At 50.2% G+C, this 19,134-nt stretch overlaps 1 protein-coding gene across 1 annotated transcript in view; it reads left to right on the top strand.

The window, feature by feature from the left end:
- The window catches only part of TATDN1 (TatD DNase domain containing 1), a 98,097-nt gene extending 80,295 nt beyond the window's left edge, over positions 1–17,802 (top strand). The window contains exon 12 of the mRNA XM_063921318.1: positions 17,446–17,802. Coding sequence (XP_063777388.1) covers positions 17,446–17,548 — 103 coding nt within the window. The 3' untranslated portion in view covers positions 17,549–17,802. The remainder of the gene's footprint in view (positions 1–17,445) is intronic.
- Positions 17,803–19,134: the final 1,332 nt, after the last annotated feature.

Here is a 19,134-nt window from a genome sequence, read left to right as displayed (position 1 = left end):
CCTGGTGTTCAGATACCCGCTACTAGCGTACTGAGCCGCAGCGCTATCTGTCTGATGCCACACACATTCCCCAAATTACAAATAGCATTAGTAACTAGTGACACCAAGGAATAATAAAGGTAAGGCAACCCCCTGCCCCGTATGTAGTGCCCCCTAATTTAGGTGCACCAGATGTTTCTCGGAGGTTCCGCTGGCTTTTCAAAATGGTGGCCAGCCTGCGAGAAAAGATGGGGGAAAATGTTATGTGGCAAGGTGGGCTATTTTGTTATTATAAAACATTGCGGAAGTGGTTTGTTTTATTCCCTATATCTGGTAATGCATACACAGAAAATGTGTGATTTTGAATTTTGGATAAGGGATACTCAACCTGTATATGTATATATATATATATATATATATATATATATATATATATATATATATATATATATATATATATATATATATATATATATACACATACACAGTGAACCCAACAGAGTAGATAAATACTGTCTATGTGAACCTTCTAACAGGGTATATAAATACCAGGGTAGATAAATACTTGCACCCTAGATTTTAATCATTAATGAGCTGAGCACCAGCTCCTGCAATAGAGCAGGTTCCTGATCTACAGCCTCTCTGAAATGACTCCCCTGCAGGGAGGAATGGCAGCCAGCATATGCATGCACAGAAAAAAACTTAAACCCCACTGAGACAGCAGAGAGACAATGAGTGCTGTGATCCGCCGGAGGGGAGCCCGTTGAGTAAAGCGGGAATTAGCTTGATACCTTTTAAAAGTAAAATATGCTCCTTGAACAGCCAGGCAGAGGAAAGGAGCTTGCCGCGGTCTGGGGAGCAGAGGACTTGTGCTGCAGCGGTCCGGGGAGCGGAGGACTTGTGCTGCAGCGACCGGAGAGCGCAGAGCCGCCGTACGGAGCGGGAGTTAGCTCCGCCCCCCCGATTCGGCGCCAAGTTTGAAAACCCGCTGCAGTGTACAGTAAGCGGGAAGCGCCTTGTATCCCTCCCGGCCGCCTGTATGCTGCGGCCGGGGAGCGGAGAGTGCAGAGCCGCCGTACTGAGCGGGAGTTGGCAGAAGATGTAAAAATAAGCGGGAAGTGTATCACTCGGCTGCCTTATGCTGCGGCCGGGAGCGGAGAGCGCTGAGCCCGCTTACAGAGCGGGCTGTAGCTCCGTTCAAAATAATAAGTGCGCCTCTGAAACCCGCCAGCCTGTCTCTGACTGGGGAGTATAGGGGGGGGGTCCAACCACCACATTGCACAATTAAATCACTAAAACTGACAGTGTACAATCATACATCAGTCTGGAGGGGGGGAGATTGTACTCACCGCTGTCCAGATGTAGTCCCGACACGCGCCGCACTCAGCGGTGTTGACTTATACTCTGCTCGACAGAGCGACCCCGACGCGCGCCGCACGCAGCGGTGTCCGGTCACTTTTGAGACTTACCGCTGCCGTGCTGCCGTAATCTTCTGCTGGATGGAGTGGCCCCGACACGCGCCGCACGCAGCGGTGTCCGGCCAACTCAGGAGAGCTCAGTGTCTCCCTCAGCCGGGGCCCATCCCGAGCCGCACGCAGCTGTGATGGGACCCCGCCGGCAGCTCCCGCGGTGCAGACTGGCAGTGGCAGAGCGGCCAGTCTGTGTGTGTAAGAAAGAAAATAAAATAATAAAGAAAAAAGAAAAAATTTCTTCAGCTAAAACCAAGTGAACCAGCTCACCTCGGGCACTAACTAAGACTGGCTTGGAGGGGAGATAGTAGGGGAGGAGCTCCCAATTACTGCCTACTATTTCCCCATTGTAACTACGCTCCAGTGGCCCCTAGTGGATGAAGGAGAAATAGCATTTAATTCTTTTGACGCAGGGAAGGTTACCAAGACTTTCTTATTCTTATTGAAGTAAGCCTCCCCAACCTGCTCAGGTGGTGTATCATTAATATTCAACACATCCCTAATAGCCTCTATCATCAACTGCACCCCTTTAGCAAGAGATGCTTTCCCCCGTACCCCATAATCACCGTCAGAATCTGTATCGGTGTCATCCTGCATAATTTATGCTAAAAACGCTTATGGGATTACAGGGGGGACCTGAGGTACCAGAACTGGGCCAGACTGCCATATTCTGCAGCACCTGGGTAGCAGATTCATTTTGTGAAATCTGAGAAATCAAATTTTTGATAGAGGATAACCATTCCGGCTCCCTTGTTAGATTCTGTGCTAAATCAGTGCAATCCTGATTACATGGAATGGATTATTTTAAGAGGACAAATCCTCTGCAGCATATGGCACAGAGTCCCTGGACATTACTATTGGTGACCACAAACACTCCACACACACACAGGGGATACAGACAGAGTTTCTCCCCAAGAATGGCAAGAGAGAGACAGAGATTGGAGCCAACCCACACACAGCGCTTTTATACATACAAGGGAGACCCCTTATGAGCGCTGACTGTGTACCTTAATAGGTTACACAGCCGTTTTGCAGCCTCCCACCCCTTCTACAACCCCCTGGTACCGTGAGATAGCTTGAGATTGCTGTGGAGGGACTTGTTTCTTTCCTGTACAGCGCTGTGCAGGCAGGAAAATGGCGCTAAACGCTGCTGGGTCCGCTCTGAGAAGCTCCGCCCCCAAAATGGTGCTGTCTTCCCGCTCTTCATAGGATTATACTGGCCTGAGGATTGATGCTGGCTGAGATCCGGGGACCCCGACAGGCTGCGTGACCAGTGTAGGGTGCAGGCGCTGGCTCAGGGCGCCCCTCACAGCGCCGCACTATGTACCGCTGAGCCCCAGAGCGCAGTTAGTACTGGGCTCCATACCCTGTTGCCGCCATCTTCACACCGGCCCCCCGCTTGCTAGGGGGGTCGGTGTCTCACTCGCCACAATCTTCAGCTCTGCAAGGGGGTGGCGGCATGCTGCTGGGGTGAGACATCCCCTCTGGAGCTCAGTGTCCAGTCAGCGGAGACAGTGGCTCAGACCCCGCAGGGCGGACACTGCTCCCCCCCTCAGTCCCTCGCTGCAGGGAGGCTGTTGCCAGCAGCCTCCCTGTAAAACAATAAACTCTAAAAAAATAACTTTTACTAAGGAAACTCTGGAGAGCTCCCCTAGCTGTGACCGGCTCCTCTGGGCACATTTTCTAAACTGAGCCTGATAGGAGGGGCATAGAGGGAGGAGCCAGCCCACACTCTCAAACTCTTAAAGTGTTAATGGCTCCTGGTGGACCCATCTATACCCCATGGTACTAATGTGGACCCCAGCATCCTCTAGGACGTAAGAGAAAATTACTTTTTGGTTACTTGGAGATTTGCACCTTCTGCACAAACGTATACCCCTTTCAGGCGTAAAGCGCGGCTCAGACCAAGGACACAGAGCATGGGTTGAAGCTGGGGTTCTCTGTATTTACCCCCTCCCCGTTCAGATATGGGTGACAATTCGGGCTATTTCCGTGTCGTTACTCTTCACACTGGACCCAGATCTTCTAGCTTACAGTGGATGCTTGGAGATTATGGGCCTAATTCAGACCTGATCGCTGCTGTGCGTTATCGCACAGCAGCCGATCAGGTCTGAACTGCGCATGCCAGACCGCCAATGCCCATCTCAGCCCAGCGTTCGCCTCTGCGAGATTGACAGGCAGAGGCGGTCACTGGGCAGGAGGGGGTGGTCTGACGACGTTTGGCCGCCGTTTTGGGGGCGCGGTCCGGGCAACGCAGGCGTGCCTGGACCGTGCCACGGCGGCTGCTGCGCTGCGACCCGGACAGAAGACAGGTAGCTCCCTGCCAGCGCGCAGGAAGGGAGCTACTCGTCAAGTACAAAAGCATCGCCACTGTGCAATGCTTTTGTACTTGTCTGGGGGGGGGGGGGGCGTTTTTGGGCCAGACATGTGCGGCAGGCTAGCCCTGTGCTGGGCATCCCCCCCATCCCCCCCGTATGTCTGAGTAACTGATCATAGCTGTGCAAAGCTACGATCAGGTCTGAATTAGGCCGTATGTCCTCCAAGCCCCACTGTTCCCTGCCAATTAATTCCTTTTAGGCACGGCCTGGGTCATACCTTTCACACACAGGCCGGTGCACTGACCCCGGGTTGATGTGCGAACACCAGAAAAAAACAACAGGTTTTTGGCTTATGCCTGAAAGGGGTATTAGATATAGTTACTTATACCCCTTTTCCACTTACGAGCACGGGTCGCAGCCGGGAGCCTGACACGGGAGCTGCCCCCTGCTGCGGCCTGTGCTCGGCCCCTTTCCCATCAGCAGTCACAACCCGGCATATGCCGGGTTGGTGACGCGGCAGGGGCGGCGCAGGGAGATCACATGACCTTTCAGCGCCGCCCTTCCATACAGTGTAAACGGGAGCCGTGTCGCATCAACACGGCTCCCGTTTACACTACAACCCTACCCGGATCATTCCTGTGTCCTACCCAGGTAAATAGCTGGGTAGGATTCACGGGTCACTTGATCCGGGTTTACCCTTTTCCACTTGCAAAAAACAAAAATTTACTTACCGATAATTCTATTTCTCGTAGTCCGTAGTGGATGCTGGGAACTCCGTAAGGACCAGGGGGATAGCGGCTCCGCAGGAGACTGGGCACAAAAGTAAAAGCTTTAGGACTACCTGGTGTGCACTGGCTCCTCCCCCTATGACCCTCCTCCAAGCCTCAGTTAGGATACTGTGCCCGGACGAGCGTACACAATAAGGAAGGATTTTGAATCCCGGGTAAGACTCATACCAGCCACGCCAATCACACCGTACAACCTGTGATCTGAACCCAGTTAACAGCATGATAACAGAGGAGCCTCTGAAAAGATGGCTCACAACAATAATAACCCGATTTTTGTAACAATAACTATGTACAAGTATTGCAGACAATCCGCACTTGGGATGGGCGCCCAGCATCCACTACGGACTACGAGAAATAGAATTATCGGTAAGTAAATTCTTATTTTCTCTGACGTCCTAGTGGATGCTGGGAACTCCGTAAGGACCATGGGGATTATACCAAAGCTCCCAAACGGGCAGGAGAGTGCGGATGACTCTGCAGCACCGAATGAGAGAACTCCAGGTCCTCCTCAGCCAGGGTATCAACTTTGTAGAATTTAGCAAACGTGTTTGCCCCTGACCAAGTAGCTGCTCGGCAAAGTTGTAAAGCCTTGACCCCTCGGGCAGCCGCCCAAGATGAGCCCACTTTCCTTGTGGAATGGGCTTTTACAGATTTTGGCTGTGGCAGGCCTGCCACAGAATGTGCAAGCTGAATTGTACTACAAATCCAACGAGCAATAGTCTGCTTAGAAGCAGGAGCACCCAGCTTGTTGGGTGCATACAGGATAAACAGCGAGTCAGATTTTCTGACTCCAGCCGTCCTGGAAACATATATTTTCAGGGCCCTGACTACGTCCAGCAACTTGGAGTCCTCCAAGTCCCTAGTAGCCGCAGGTACCACAATAGGCTGGTTCAAGTGAAACGCTGAAACCACCTTAGGGAGAAATTGAGGACGAGTCCTCAATTCTGCCCTGTCCGTATGAAAAATTAGGTAAGGGCTTTTATAGGATAAAGCCGCCAATTCTGAGACCCGCCTGGCTGAAGCCAGGGCTAACAGCATTACCACTTTCCATGTGAGATATTTTAAGTCCACAGTGGTGAGTGGTTCAAACCAATGTGATTTTAGGAACCCCAAAACTACATTGAGATCCCAAGGTGCCACTGGAGGCACAAAAGGAGGCTGTATATGCAGTACCCCTTTGACAAACGTCTGAACTTCAGGAACTGAAGCCAGTTCTTTCTGGAAGAAAATCGTCAGGGCCGAAATTTGAACCTTAATGGACCCTAATTTTAGGCCCATAGACAGTCCTGTTTGCAGGAAATGCAGGAAACGACCCAGTTGAAATACCTCTGTAGGGGCCTTCCTGGCCTCACACCACGCAACATATTTACGCCAAATACGGTGATAATGTTGCACGGTTACATCCTTCCTGGCTTTGATCAGGGTAGGGATGACTTCATCCGGAATGCCTTTTTCCTTCAGGATCCGGCGTTCAACCGCCATGCCGTCAAACGCAGCCGCGGTAAGTCTTGGAACAGACAGGGTCCCTGCTGGAGCAGGTCCTTTCTTAGAGGTAGAGGCCACGGGTCCTCCGTGAGCATCTCTTGAAGTTCCGGGTACCAAGTCCTTCTTGGCCAATCCGGAGCCACGAGTATAGTCCTTACTCCTCTCCTTCTTATGATTCTCAGTACCTTGGGTATGAGAGGCAGAGGAGGGAACACATACACTGACTGGTACACCCACGGTGTTACCAGAGCGTCCACAGCTATTGCCTGAGGGTCCCTTGACCTGGCGCAATATCTGTCTAGTTTTTTGTTGAGGCGGGACGCCATCATGTCCACCTTTGGTTTTTCCCAACGGTTCACAATCATGTGGAAGACTTCTGGGTGAAGTCCCCACTCCCCCGGGTGGAGGTCGTGTCTGCTGAGGAAGTCTGCTTCCCAGTTGTCCACTCCCGGAATGAACACTGCTGACAGTGCTATCACATGATTTTCCGCCCAGCGAAGAATCCTTGCAACTTCTGCCATTGCCCTCCTGCATCTTGTGCCGCCCTGTCTGTTTACGTGGGCGACTGCCGTGATGTTGTCCGACTGGATCAACACCGGCTGACCCTGAAGCAGAGGCCTTGCTTGACTTAGGGCATTGTAAATGGCCCTCAGTTCCAGGATATTTATGTGAAATGACGTTTCCATGCTTGACCACAAGCCCTGGAAATTTCTTCCCTGTGTGACTGCTCCCCAGCCTCTCAGGCTGGCATCCGTGGTCACCAGGACCCAGTCCTGAATGCCGAATCTACGGCCCTATAGAAGATGAGCACTCTGCAACCACCACAGGAGAGACACCCTTGTCCTTGGAGACAGGGTTATCCGCTGATGCATCTGAAGATGCGATCCGGACCATTTGTCCAGCAGATCCCACTGAAAAGTTCTTGCGTGGAATCTGCCGAATGGAATCGCTTCGTAAGAAGCCACCATTTTTCCCAGGACCCTTGTGCATTGATGCACTGACACTTGGCCTGGTTTTAGGAGGTTCCTGACTAGCTCGGATAACTCCCTGGCTTTCTCCTCCGGGAGAAACACCTTTTTCTGGACTGTGTCCAGAATCATCCCTAGGAACAGCAGACGTGTCGTCGGAATCAGCTGCGATTTTGGAATATTTAGAATCCACCCGTGCTGTCGTAGTACTACTTGAGATAGTGCTACTCCGACCTCTAACTGTTCCCTGGACCTTGCCCTTATCAGGAGATCGTCCAAGTAAGGGATAATTAAGACGCCTTTTCTTCGAAGAAGAATCATCATTTCGGCCATTACCTTGGTAAAGACCCGGGGTGCCGTGGACAATCCAAACGGCAGCGTCTGAAACTGATAGTGACAGTTCTGTACCACAAACCTGAGGTACCCTTGGTGAGAAGGGCAAATTGGGACATGGAGGTAAGCATCCTTGATGTCCAGAGACACCATATAGTCCCCTTCTTCCAGGTTCGCTATCACTGCTCTGAGTGACTCCATCTTGAATTTGAACCTTTGTATGTAAGTGTTCAAGGATTTCAGATTTAAAATAGGTCTTACCGAGCCGTCCGGCTTCGGTACCACAAACAGCGTGGAATAATACCCCTTTCTCTGTTGTAGGAGGGGTACCTTGATTATCACCTGCTGGGAATACAGCTTGTGAATGGCTTCCAATACCGCCTCCCTGTCGGAGGGAGACGTTGGTAAAGCAGACTTCAGGAACCGGCGAGGGGGAGACGTCTCGAATTCCAATTTGTACCCCTGAGATACTACCTGCAGGATCCAGGGGTCCACTTGCGAGTGAGCCCACTGCGCGCTGAAATTCTTGAGACGACCCCCCACCGTACCTGAGTCCGCTTGTAAGGCCCCAGCGTCATGCTGAGGACTTGGCAGAAGCGGGGGAGGGCTTCTGTTCCTGGGAAGAGGCTGCCTGCTGCAGTCTTTTTCCCCTTCCTCTGCCCCGGGGCAGATATGAGTGGCCTTTTGCCCGATTGCCCTTATGGGGACGAAAGGACTGAGCCTGAAAAGACGGTGTCTTTTTCTGCTGAGAGGTGACCTGGGGTAAAAAGGTGGATTTCCCAGCCGTTGCCGTGGCCACCAGGTCCGATAGACCGACCCCAAATTACTCCTCCCCTTTATACGGCAATACTTCCATATGCCGTTTTGAATCCGCATCACCTGACCACTGTCGCGTCCATAACCCTCTTCTGGCAGAAATGGACAGCGCACTTACTCTTGATGCCAGAGTGCAAATATCCCTCTGTGCATCACGCATATATAGAAATGCATCCTTTAAATGCTCTATAGTCAATAATAGACTGTCCCTGTCCAGGGTATCAATATTTTCAGTCAAGGAATCCGACCAAGCCAGCCCAGCACTGCACATCCAGGCTGAGGCGATTGCTGGTCGCAGTATAACACCAGTATGTGTGTATATACTATTTAGGATATTTTCCAGCTTCCTATCAGCTGGCTCCTTGAGGGCGGCCGTATCAGGAGACGGTAACGCCACTTGTTTTGATAAGCGTGTGAGCGCCTTATCTACCCTAGGGGGTGTTTCCCAACGCGCCCTAACCTCTGGCGGGAAAGGGTATAATGCCAATAATTTTTTAGAAATTAGCAGTTTTTTATCGGGGGAAACCCACGCTTCATCACACACCTCATTTAATTCATCTGATTCAGGAAAAACTACGGGTAGTTTTTTCACACCCCACATAATACCCTTTTTTGTGGTACTTGTAGTATCAGAAATGTTCAAAACCTCCTTCATTGCCGTGATCATGTAACGTGTGGCCCTACTGGAAAATACGTTTGTTTCCTCACCGTCGACACTGGAGTCAGTGTCTGTGTCTGTGTCGACCATCTGAGGTAACGGGCGCTTTAGAGCCCCTGACGGTGTTTGAGACGCCTGGACAGATACTAACTGATTTGCCGGCTGTCTCATGTCGTCAACAGTCTTTTGTAAAGTGCTGACGCTATCACGTAATTCCTTCCATAAGACCATCCAGTTAGGTGTCGACTCCCTAGGGGGTGACATCACTATTACAGGCAATTGCTCCGCCTCCATACCATTTTCCTCCTCATACATGTCGACACAACGTACCGACACACAGCACACACACAGGGAATGCTCTGATAGAGGACAGGACCCCACTAGCCCTTTGGGGAGACAGAGGGAGAGTTTGCCAGCACACACCAGAGCGCTATATATATATATATATACAGGGATAACCTTATATAAGTGTTTTTCCCTTATATAGCTGCTGTATTTATTAATCTGCCAAATTAGTGCCCCCCCCCTCTCTTGTTTTACCCTGTTTCTGTAGTGCAGGACTGCAGGGGAGAGTCAGGGAGACGTCCTTCCAGCGGAGCTGTGAGGGAAAATGGCGCTTGTGTGCTGAGAAGATAGGCTCCGCCCCCTTCTCGGCAGCCTTTCTCCCGCTTTTTTAAGGAAAAACTGGCAGGGGTTAAATGCATCCATATAGCCCAGGAGCTATATGTGATGTATTTTTTGCCATCTAAGGTGTTTTTATTGCGTCTCAGGGCGCCCCCCCCCAGCGCCCTGCACCCTCAGTGACCGGAGTGTGAAGTGTGCTGAGAGCAATGGCGCACAGCTGCGGTGCTGTGCGCTACCTTATTGAAGACAGGACGTCTTCTGCCGCCGATTTCCCGGACCTCTTCAGTCTTCTGGCTCTGTAAGGGGGCCGGCGGCGCGGCTCTGGGACCCATCCATGGCTGGGCCTGTGATCGTCCCTCTGGAGCTAATGTCCAGTAGCCTAAGAAGCCCAATCCACTCTGCACGCAGGTGAGTTCGCTTCTTCTCCCCTTAGTCCCTCGGTGCAGTGAACCTGTTGCCAGCAGGACTCACTGAAAATAAAAAAACCTATACTTAAACTTTTTCACTAAGCAGCTCAGGAGAGCCACCTAGTGTGCACCCTTCTCGTTCGGGCACAAAAATCTTAACTGAGGCTTGGAGGAGGGTCATAGGGGGAGGAGCCAGTGCACACCAGGTAGCCCTAAAGCTTTTACTTTTGTGCCCAGTCTCCTGCGGAGCCGCTATCCCCCTGGTCCTTACGGAGTTCCCAGCATCCACTAGGACGTCAGAGAAAACACGGGTAAATGCGCGCCTCCGTGCATTTACCCGTGTTTTCTCTGACGTCCTAGTGGATGCTGGGACTCCGTAAGGACCATGGGGAATAGCGGCTCCGCAGGAGACAGGGCACAAGAATAAAAGCTTTAGGATCAGGTGGTGTGCACTGGCTCCTCCCCCTATGACCCTCCTCCAAGCCTCAGTTAGATTTTTGTGCCCGAACGAGAAGGGTGCAGGCTAGGTGGCTCTCCTGAGCTGCTTAGAATAAAAGTTTAATTTAGGTTTTTTATTTTCAGTGAGTCCTGCTGGCAACAGGCTCACTGCATCATGGGACTAAGGGGAGAAGAAGCGAACTCACCTGCGTGCAGAGTGGATTGGGCTTCTTAGGCTACTGGACATTAGCTCCAGAGGGACGATCACAGGTACAGCCTGGATGGGTCACCGGAGCCGCGCCGCCATCCCCCTTACAGAGCCAGAAGAGACGAAGAGGTCCGGTGAAATCGGCGGCAGAAGACAATCCTGTCTTCAGACTAAGGTAGCGCACAGCACCGCAGCTGTGCGCCATTGCTCTCAGCACACTTCACACTCCGGTCACTGAGGGTGCAGGGCGCTTGGGGGGGAGCGCCCTGAGACGCAATATAAATGATAATACCTTAGGTGGCAAAAGAATACATCACATATAGCTCCTGGGCTATATGGATGTATTTTAAACCCTGCCATTTTTACACAAAAGAGCGGGAGATAAGGACGTCGTGAAGGGGCGGAGCCTATCTCCTCAGCACACAAGCGCCATTTTCCCTCACAGTTCCGCTGGAAGGACGGCTCCCTGACTCTCCCCTGCAGTCCTGCTTCAGAATCAGGGTAAAAAAGAGAAGGGGGGGCACTATTGGCAGCAAATGACAATATAAACAGCAGCTATAAGGGAATAACACTTATATAAGGTTATCCCTGTATATATATATAGCGCTGGGTGTGTGCTGGCAGACTCTCCCTCTGTCTCTCCAAAGGGCTCGTGGGGTCCTGTCCTCTATCAGAGCATTCCCGGTGTGTGTGCTGTGTGTCGGTACGTGTGTGTCGACATGTATGAGGAGGAAAATGATGTGGAGGCGGAGCAATTGCCTGCGTTAGTGATGTCACCCCCTAGGGAGTCGACACCTGACTGGATGATCGTGTTCAAACAATTAAGTGATAATGTCAACACTTTGCAAAAAACTGTTGACGACATGAGACAGCCGGCAAATCAATTAGTGCCTGTCCAGGCGTCTCAGACACCGTCAGGGGCCCTAAAACGCCCGTTACCTCAGTGGGTCGACACAGACCCAGACACAGATACTGAGTCTAGTGTCGACGGTGATGAGTCGAACGTAATGTCCAGTAGGGCCACACGTTACATGATCACGGCAATGAAGGAAGCATTGCACATTTCTGACACTACAAATACCACTAAGAAGGGTATTATGTGGGGGGTGAAAAAACTACCAATAGTTTTTCCTGAGTCAGTTGAGGTATGTGATAAAGCGTGGGTTTCTCCCGACAAAAAACTGCTGATTTCTAATAAATTATTGGCACTATATCCTTTCCCGCCAGAGGTTAGGGCGCGTTGGGAAACACCCCCTAGGGTAGATAAGGAACTCACACGCTTATCAAAACAAGTGGCGTTACCGTCTCCAGATACGGCCGCCCTCAAGGAACCAGCCGATAGAAGGCTGGAAAATATCCTTAAAGGTATATACACACATACTGGTGTTATACTGCGACCAGCGATTGCCTCAGCCTGGATGTGCAGTGCTGGAGTCGCGTGGTCGGATTTCCTGACTGAAAATATTGATACCCTGGATAGGGACAATATATTGTTAACTATAGAGCATTTGAAGGATGCATTACTATATATGCGTGATGCACAGAGGGATATTTGCACCCTGGCATCAAGAGTAAGTGCTATGTCCATCTCTGCCAGAAGAACGTTATGGACGCGTCAGTGGTCAGGGGATGCGGATTCCAAACGACATATGGAAGTATTGCCGTATAAAGGGGAGGAGTTATTTGGGGCTGGTCTTTCGGACCTGGTGGCCACGGCAACGGCTGGAAAGTCCACCTTCTTACCCCAGGTCACTTCACATCAGCAGAAAAAGACACCGTCTTTTCAAACTCAGTCCTTTCGTTCCCATAAATACAAGCGAGCAAAAGGCCCCGGGGCAGAGGAAGGGGAAAAAGACTGCACCATGCAGCCGCTTCCCAGGATCAGAAGCCTTCCCCTGCTTCTGCCAAGTCTTCAGCATGACGCTGGGGCTTTACAAGCAGACTCAGACTTGGTGGGGGCCCGTCTCAAGAATTTCAACGCGCAGTGGGCTCACTCGCAAGTGGATCCCTGGATTCCGACAGGGAGGCAGTTCTGGAAGCCATTCACAAGCTGTATTCCCAGCAGGTGATAATCAAGGTACCCCTCCTACAACAAGGAAAGGGGTATTATTCCACGCTGTTTGTGGTACCGAAGCCGGACGGCTCGGTGAGACCAATTTTAAATCTGAAATCCTTGAACACTTACATAAAAAGGTTCAAATTCAAGATGGAATCACTCAGAGCGGTGATAGCGAACCTGGAAGAAGGGGACTATATGGTGTCTCTGGACATCAAAGATGCTTATCTCCACGTCCCAATCTACCCTTCTCACCAAGGGTATCTCAGGTTTGTAGTACAAGACTGTCATTATCAGTTTCAGACGCTGCCGTTTGGGTTGTCCACGGCACCTCGGGTCTTTACCAAGGTAATGGCCGAAATGATGATTCTTCTTCGAAGAAAAGGCATCTTAATTATCCCTTACTTGGACGATCTCCTGATAAGGGCAAGGTCCAGGGAACAGTTAGAAGTCGGAGTAGCACTATCTCAGATAGTGTTACGTCAGCACGGGTGGATCCTACATATTCCAAAATCGCAGCTGATTCCAACGACACGTCTTCTGTTCCTAGGAATGATTCTGGACACAGTCCAGAAGAAGGTTTTTCTCCCGGAGGAGAAGGCCAAGGAGTTATCCGAGCTAGTCAGGAACCTCCTAAAACCAGGCCAGGTGTCAGTGCATCAGTGCACGAGGGTCCTGGGAAAAATGGTGGCTTCTTACGAAGCAATTCCATTCGGAAGATTCCATGCAAGAACGTTTCAGTGGGATCTACTGGACAAATGGTCCGGTTCGCATCTTCAGATGCAGCAGCGGATAACCCTGTCACCAAAGACAAGGGTGTCCCTCCTGTGGTGGTTGCAGAGTGCTCATCTTCTAGAGGGCCGCAGATTCGGCATTCAGGATTGGATCCTGGTGACCACGGATGCAAGCCTGAGAGGCTGGGGAGCAGTCACACAGGGAAGAAACTTCCAGGGCTTGTGGTCAAGCATGGAAACATCTCTTCATATAAACATTCTGGAACTACGGGCCATTTACAATGCCCTAAGTCAAGCAAAACCCCTGCTTCAGGGTCAGGCGGTATTGATCCAATCGGACAACATCACGTCAGTCGCCCACGTAAACAGACAGGGCGGCACGAGAAGCAGGAGGGCAATGGCAGAAGCTGCAAGGATTCTTCGCTGGGCGGAAAATCATGTAATAGCTCTGTCAGCAGTGTTCATTCCGGGAGTGGACAACTGGGAAGCAGACTTCCTCAGCAGACACGACCTTCACCCGGGAGAGTGGGGACTTCACCCAGAAGTCTTCCACCTGATTGTAAACCGTTGGGAAAAACCAAAGGTGGACATGATGGCGTCACGTCTAAACAAAAAACTAGACAGATATTGCGCCAGGACAAGGGACCCTCAGGCAATAGCGGTGGACGCTCTGGTGACACCGTGGGTGTACCAGTCAGTGTATGTGTTCCCTCCTCTGCCTCTCATACCAAAAGTACTGAGAATCATAAGAAGGAGAGGAGTAAGAACGATACTCGTGGTTCCGGATTGGCCAAGAAGGACTTGGTACCCGGAACTTCAAGAGATGCTCACGGAAGACCCGTGGCCTCTACCTCTAAGAAAGGACCTGCTCCAGCAGGGGCCTTGTCTGTTCCAAGACTTACCGCGGCTGCGTTTGACGGCATGGCGGTTGAACGCCGGATCCTGAAGGAAAAAGGCATTCCAGATGAAGTCATCCCTACCCTGGTCAAAGCCAGGAAGGATGTAACCGCAAAACATTATCACCGCATTTGGCGAAAATATGTTGCGTGGTGTGAGGCCAAGAAGGCCCCTACAGAGGAATTTCAACTGGGTCGTTTCCTCCATTTCCTGCAAACAGGACTGTCTATGGGCCTAAAATTAGGGTCCATTAAGGTTCAAATTTCGGCTCTGTCGATTTTCTTCCAGAAAGAACTGGCTTCAGTACCTGAAGTTCAGACATTTGTAAAAGGGGTACTGCATATACAACCTCCTTTTGTGCCTCCAGTGGCACCTTGGGATCTCAATGTTGTTTTGAGGTTCCTTAAGTCACATTGGTTTGAACCACTCACCACTGTGGACTTAAAATATCTCACATGGAAGGTGACGATGCTGTTAGCCCTGGCTTCAGCCAGGCGTGTGTCAGAATTGGCGGCTTTATCATATAAAAGCCCTTACTTAATTTTTCATTCTGACAGGGCAGAATTGAGGACTCGTCCTCAATTTCTCCCTAAGGTGGTTTCTGCTTTTCACATGAACCAACCTATTGTGGTGCCTGCGGCTACTAGGGACTTGGAGGACTCCAAGTTACTTGACGTTGTCAGGGCCCTGAAAATATATGTTTCCAGGACGGCTGGAGTCAGAAAGTCTGACTCGCTGTTTATCCTGTATGCACCCAACAAGCTGGGTGCTCCTGCTTCTAAGCAGACTATTGCTCGTTGGATTTGTAGTACAATTCAGCTTGCACATTCTGTGGCAGGCCTGCCACAGCCAAAATCTGTAAAAGCCCATTCCACAAGGAAAGTGGGCTCATCTTGGGCGGCTGCCCGAGGGGTCTCGGCTTTACAACTTTGCAGAGCAGCTACTTGGTCAGGGGCAAACACGTTTGCTAAATTCTACAAATTTGATACCCTGGCTGAGGAGGACCTGGAGTTCTCTCATTCGGTGCTGCAGAGTCATCCGCACTCTCCCGCCCGTTTGGGAGCTTTGGTATAATCCCCATGGTCCTTACGGAGTCCCAGCATCCACTAGGACGTCAGAGAAAATAAGATTTTACTTACCGATAAATCTATTTCTCGTAGTCCGTAGTGGATGCTGGGCGCCCATCCCAAGTGCGGATTGTCTGCAATACTTGTACATAGTTATTGTTAACTAAATCGGGTTGTTGTTGTGAGCCATCTTTTCAGAGGCTCCTTCGTTGTTATCATACTGTTAACTGGGTTCAGATCACAAGTTGTACGGTGTGATTGGTGTGGCTGGTATGAGTCTTACCCGGGATTCAATATCCTTCCTTATTATGTACGCTCGTCCGGGCACAGTATCCTAACTGAGGCTTGGAGGAGGGTCATAGGGGGAGGAGCCAGTGCACACCACCTGATCCTAAAGCTTTTATTCTTGTGCCCTGTCTCCTGCGGAGCCGCTATTCCCCATGGTCCTTACGGAGTCCCAGCATCCACTACGGACTACGAGAAATAGATTTATCGGTAAGTAAAATCTTATTTTTTGAGCTAGTGGAAAAGGGGTATAAGTATCGACCTTGTCAGCAGTTCCAGCCACAGAATTGAAAATGTCCATAGTATTAAATGCAAAACAGCACTGGTTTTCTATTTAATATTATTACAGCATCTGACCATGTGATGGCATTGAACAGCACCACTTAGTACATTTGTCCCTTCATCTGTCTGTGCATGCAGCACTGAGCCAGCTTTAGTACATTTGTCCCTTCATCTGTCTGTGCATGCAGCGCTGAGCCAGCTTTAGTACATTTGTCCCTTCATCTGTCTGTGCATGCAGCGCTGAGCCAGCTTTAGTACATTTGTCCCTTCATCTGTCTGTGCATGCAGCGCTGAGCCAGCTTTAGTACATTTGTCCCTTCATCTGTCTGTGCATGCAGCACTGAGCCAGCTTTAGTACATTTGTCCCTTCATCTGTCTGTGCATGCAGCACTGAGCCAGCTTTAGTACATTTGTCCCTTCATCTGTCTGTGTATGCAGCGCTGAGCCAGCTTTAGTACATTTGTCCCTTCATCTGTCTGTGCATGCAGCGCTGAGCCAGCTTTAGTACATTTGTCCCTTCATCTGTCTGTGCATGCAGCGCTGACCCAGCTTTAGTACATTTGTCCCTTCATCTGTCTGTGCATGCAGCGCTGACCCAGCTTTAGTACATTTGTCCCTTCATCTGTCTGTGCATGCAGCGCTGAGCCAGCTTTAGTACATTTGTCCCTTCATCTGTCTGTGCATGCAGCGCTGAGCCAGCTTTAGTACATTTGTCCCTTCATCTGTCTGTGCATGCAGCGCTGAGCCAGCTTTAGTACATTTGTCCCTTCATCTGTGCATGCAGCGCTGAGCCAGCTTTAGTACATTTGTCCCTTCATCTGTCTGTGCATGCAGCGCTGAGCCAGCTTTAGTACATTTGTCCCTTCATCTGTGCATGCAGCGCTGAGCCAGCTTTAGTACATTTGTCCCTTCATCTGTCTGTGCATGCAGCGCTGAGACAGCTTTAGTACATTTGTCCCTTCATCTGTCTGTGCATGCAGCGCTGAGCCAGCTTTAGTACATTTGTCCCTTCATCTGTGCATGCAGCGCTGAGCCAGCTTTAGTACATTTGTCCCTTCATCTGTCTGTGTATGCAGCACTGAGCCAGCTTTAGTACATTTGTCCCTTCATCTGTCTGTGCATGCAGCACTGAGCCAGCTTTAGTACATTTGTCCCTTCATCTGTCTGTGCATGCAGCACTGAGCCAGCTTTAGTACATTTGTCCCTTCATCTGTCTGTGCATGCAGCACTGAGCCAGCTTTTGTGCCACTTTTAAGACACTACCAGTTACCACTGATAATGTAATTCAGTCTTAATAACATGGGAAACAGAATGTAGCTTTATCCTGTAGCTCAGCTGTAGTACAAGGAGAGATGACTGATCTGGCTGCATTTATCACCTTTACTATAAAAGGCGAAGTACGATGGCCTCGGACTTTAACACAGGGAAGAAAATGCTAACTACGAACTGTAGTTATGACAGATAATATTCTGACTTTTATAACTATTACCAAGTTACCAGAATACACAGCTATTACGTGTGCTTACTATAACAGAGAAGCAGTATTGGGCAGGGGAGACACATGGTTGGCTTACCCTTTGGAATAGACTGATATGGCTAAGGTGTTATTAACACCACCACCTTTATATCACAGACAGGTCCTGGAGATCACAGCTGCAGCAAGAGAAGAGGAACCAGGGGAGCTGGCAGAGACATTCTACACCAACACTACAAAACTGTTTTTCCCGGACGTGTAGTACGGCAGTTCTGGACATAGTGGGGTAGAGGCTGGATCCAGACCGTGGACCTGATTCTGGAATAGCAAGTAACATGGGCAAAACAGTGTTGCACTGTAGGTGGGGCAGATGTAAAATGTGCAGAGAGGATTGGATTTGGGAAGGGTATGTCAAAATACAGTGTAAAAATAAAGCTGCCCAGTATTTGTGCGCTACATGTGAAAGCAGCCCGTATTAACCCTGCATGCAATAAAAATAAATTTATCCCCCTTGCAGTGCAGCATGGTTTGTCCAGGTGCAGTTACTTGTTTTACTCCTACTTCAGATTCAGGCCCTGTGTGTGCTACTGCCAAATATACACAGAAGTAAATGGTTCGCACAGCTGCTCCTGGAGTGTCACTGAATCACCATGCCAGGGGTATAACCATCAGACAAATGACAGAAGGAACATGAGGGTTAAAATAAGAATTTACTTACCGATAATTCTATTTCTCGTAGTCCGTAGTGGATGCTGGGGACTCCGTAAGGACCATGGGGAATAGCGGCTCCGCAGGAGACTGGGCACATCTAAAGAAAGCTTTAGGACTATCTGGTGTGCACTGGCTCCTCCCCCTATGACCCTCCTCCAAGCCTCAGTTAGGATACTGTGCCCGGACGAGCGTACACAATAAGGAAGGATTTTGAATCCCGGGTAAGACTCATACCAGCCACACCAATCACACTGTACAACTTGTGATCTGAACCCAGTTAACAGCATGATAACAGAGGAGCCTCTAGAAAAGATGGCTCACTACAGCAATAACCCGATTTTTTGGTAACAATAACTATGTACCAGTATTGCAGACAATCCGCACTTGGGATGGGCGCCCAGCATCCACTACGGACTACGAGAAATAGAATTATCGGTAAGTAAATTCTTATTTTCTCTAACGTCCTAAGTGGATGCTGGGGACTCCGTAAGGACCATGGGGATTATACCAAAGCTCCCAAACGGGCGGGAGAGTGCGGATGACTCTGCAGCACCAATTGAGAGAACTCCAGGTCCTCCTCAGCCAGGGTATCAATTTTGTAGAATTTTACAAACGTATTTGCTCCTGACCAAGTAGCTGCTCGGCAAAGTTGTAAAGCCGAGACCCCTCGGGCAGCCGCCCAAGATGAGCCCACCTTCCTTGTGGAGTGGGCATTTACAGATTTTTGGCTGTGGCAGGCCTGCCACAGAATGTGCAAGCTGAATTGTACTACAAATCCAACGAGCAATAGTCTGCTTAGAAGCAGGAGCACCCAGCTTGTTGGGTGCATACAGGATAAACAGCGAGTCAGATTTTCTGACTCCAGCCGTCCTGGAAACATATATTTTCAGGGCCCTGACAACGTCTAGCAACTTGGAGTCCTCCAAGTCCCTAGTAGCCGCAGGCACCACAATAGGTTGGTTCAGGTGAAACGCTGAAACCACCTTAGGGAGAAACTGAGGACGAGTCCTCAATTTCGCCCTGTCCGAATGGAAAATCAGATAAGGGCTTTTACAGGATAAAGCCGCCAATTCTGACACGCGCCTGGCCCAGGCCAGGGCCAACAGCATGACCACTTTCCATGTGAGTTATTTTAAC

Source organism: Pseudophryne corroboree, chromosome 5, assembly GCF_028390025.1.
Source record: "Pseudophryne corroboree isolate aPseCor3 chromosome 5, aPseCor3.hap2, whole genome shotgun sequence".
NCBI classification, from domain to species: domain Eukaryota; kingdom Metazoa; phylum Chordata; class Amphibia; order Anura; family Myobatrachidae; genus Pseudophryne; species Pseudophryne corroboree.
This window is presented reverse-complemented; position numbering and strand designations above follow the sequence as displayed.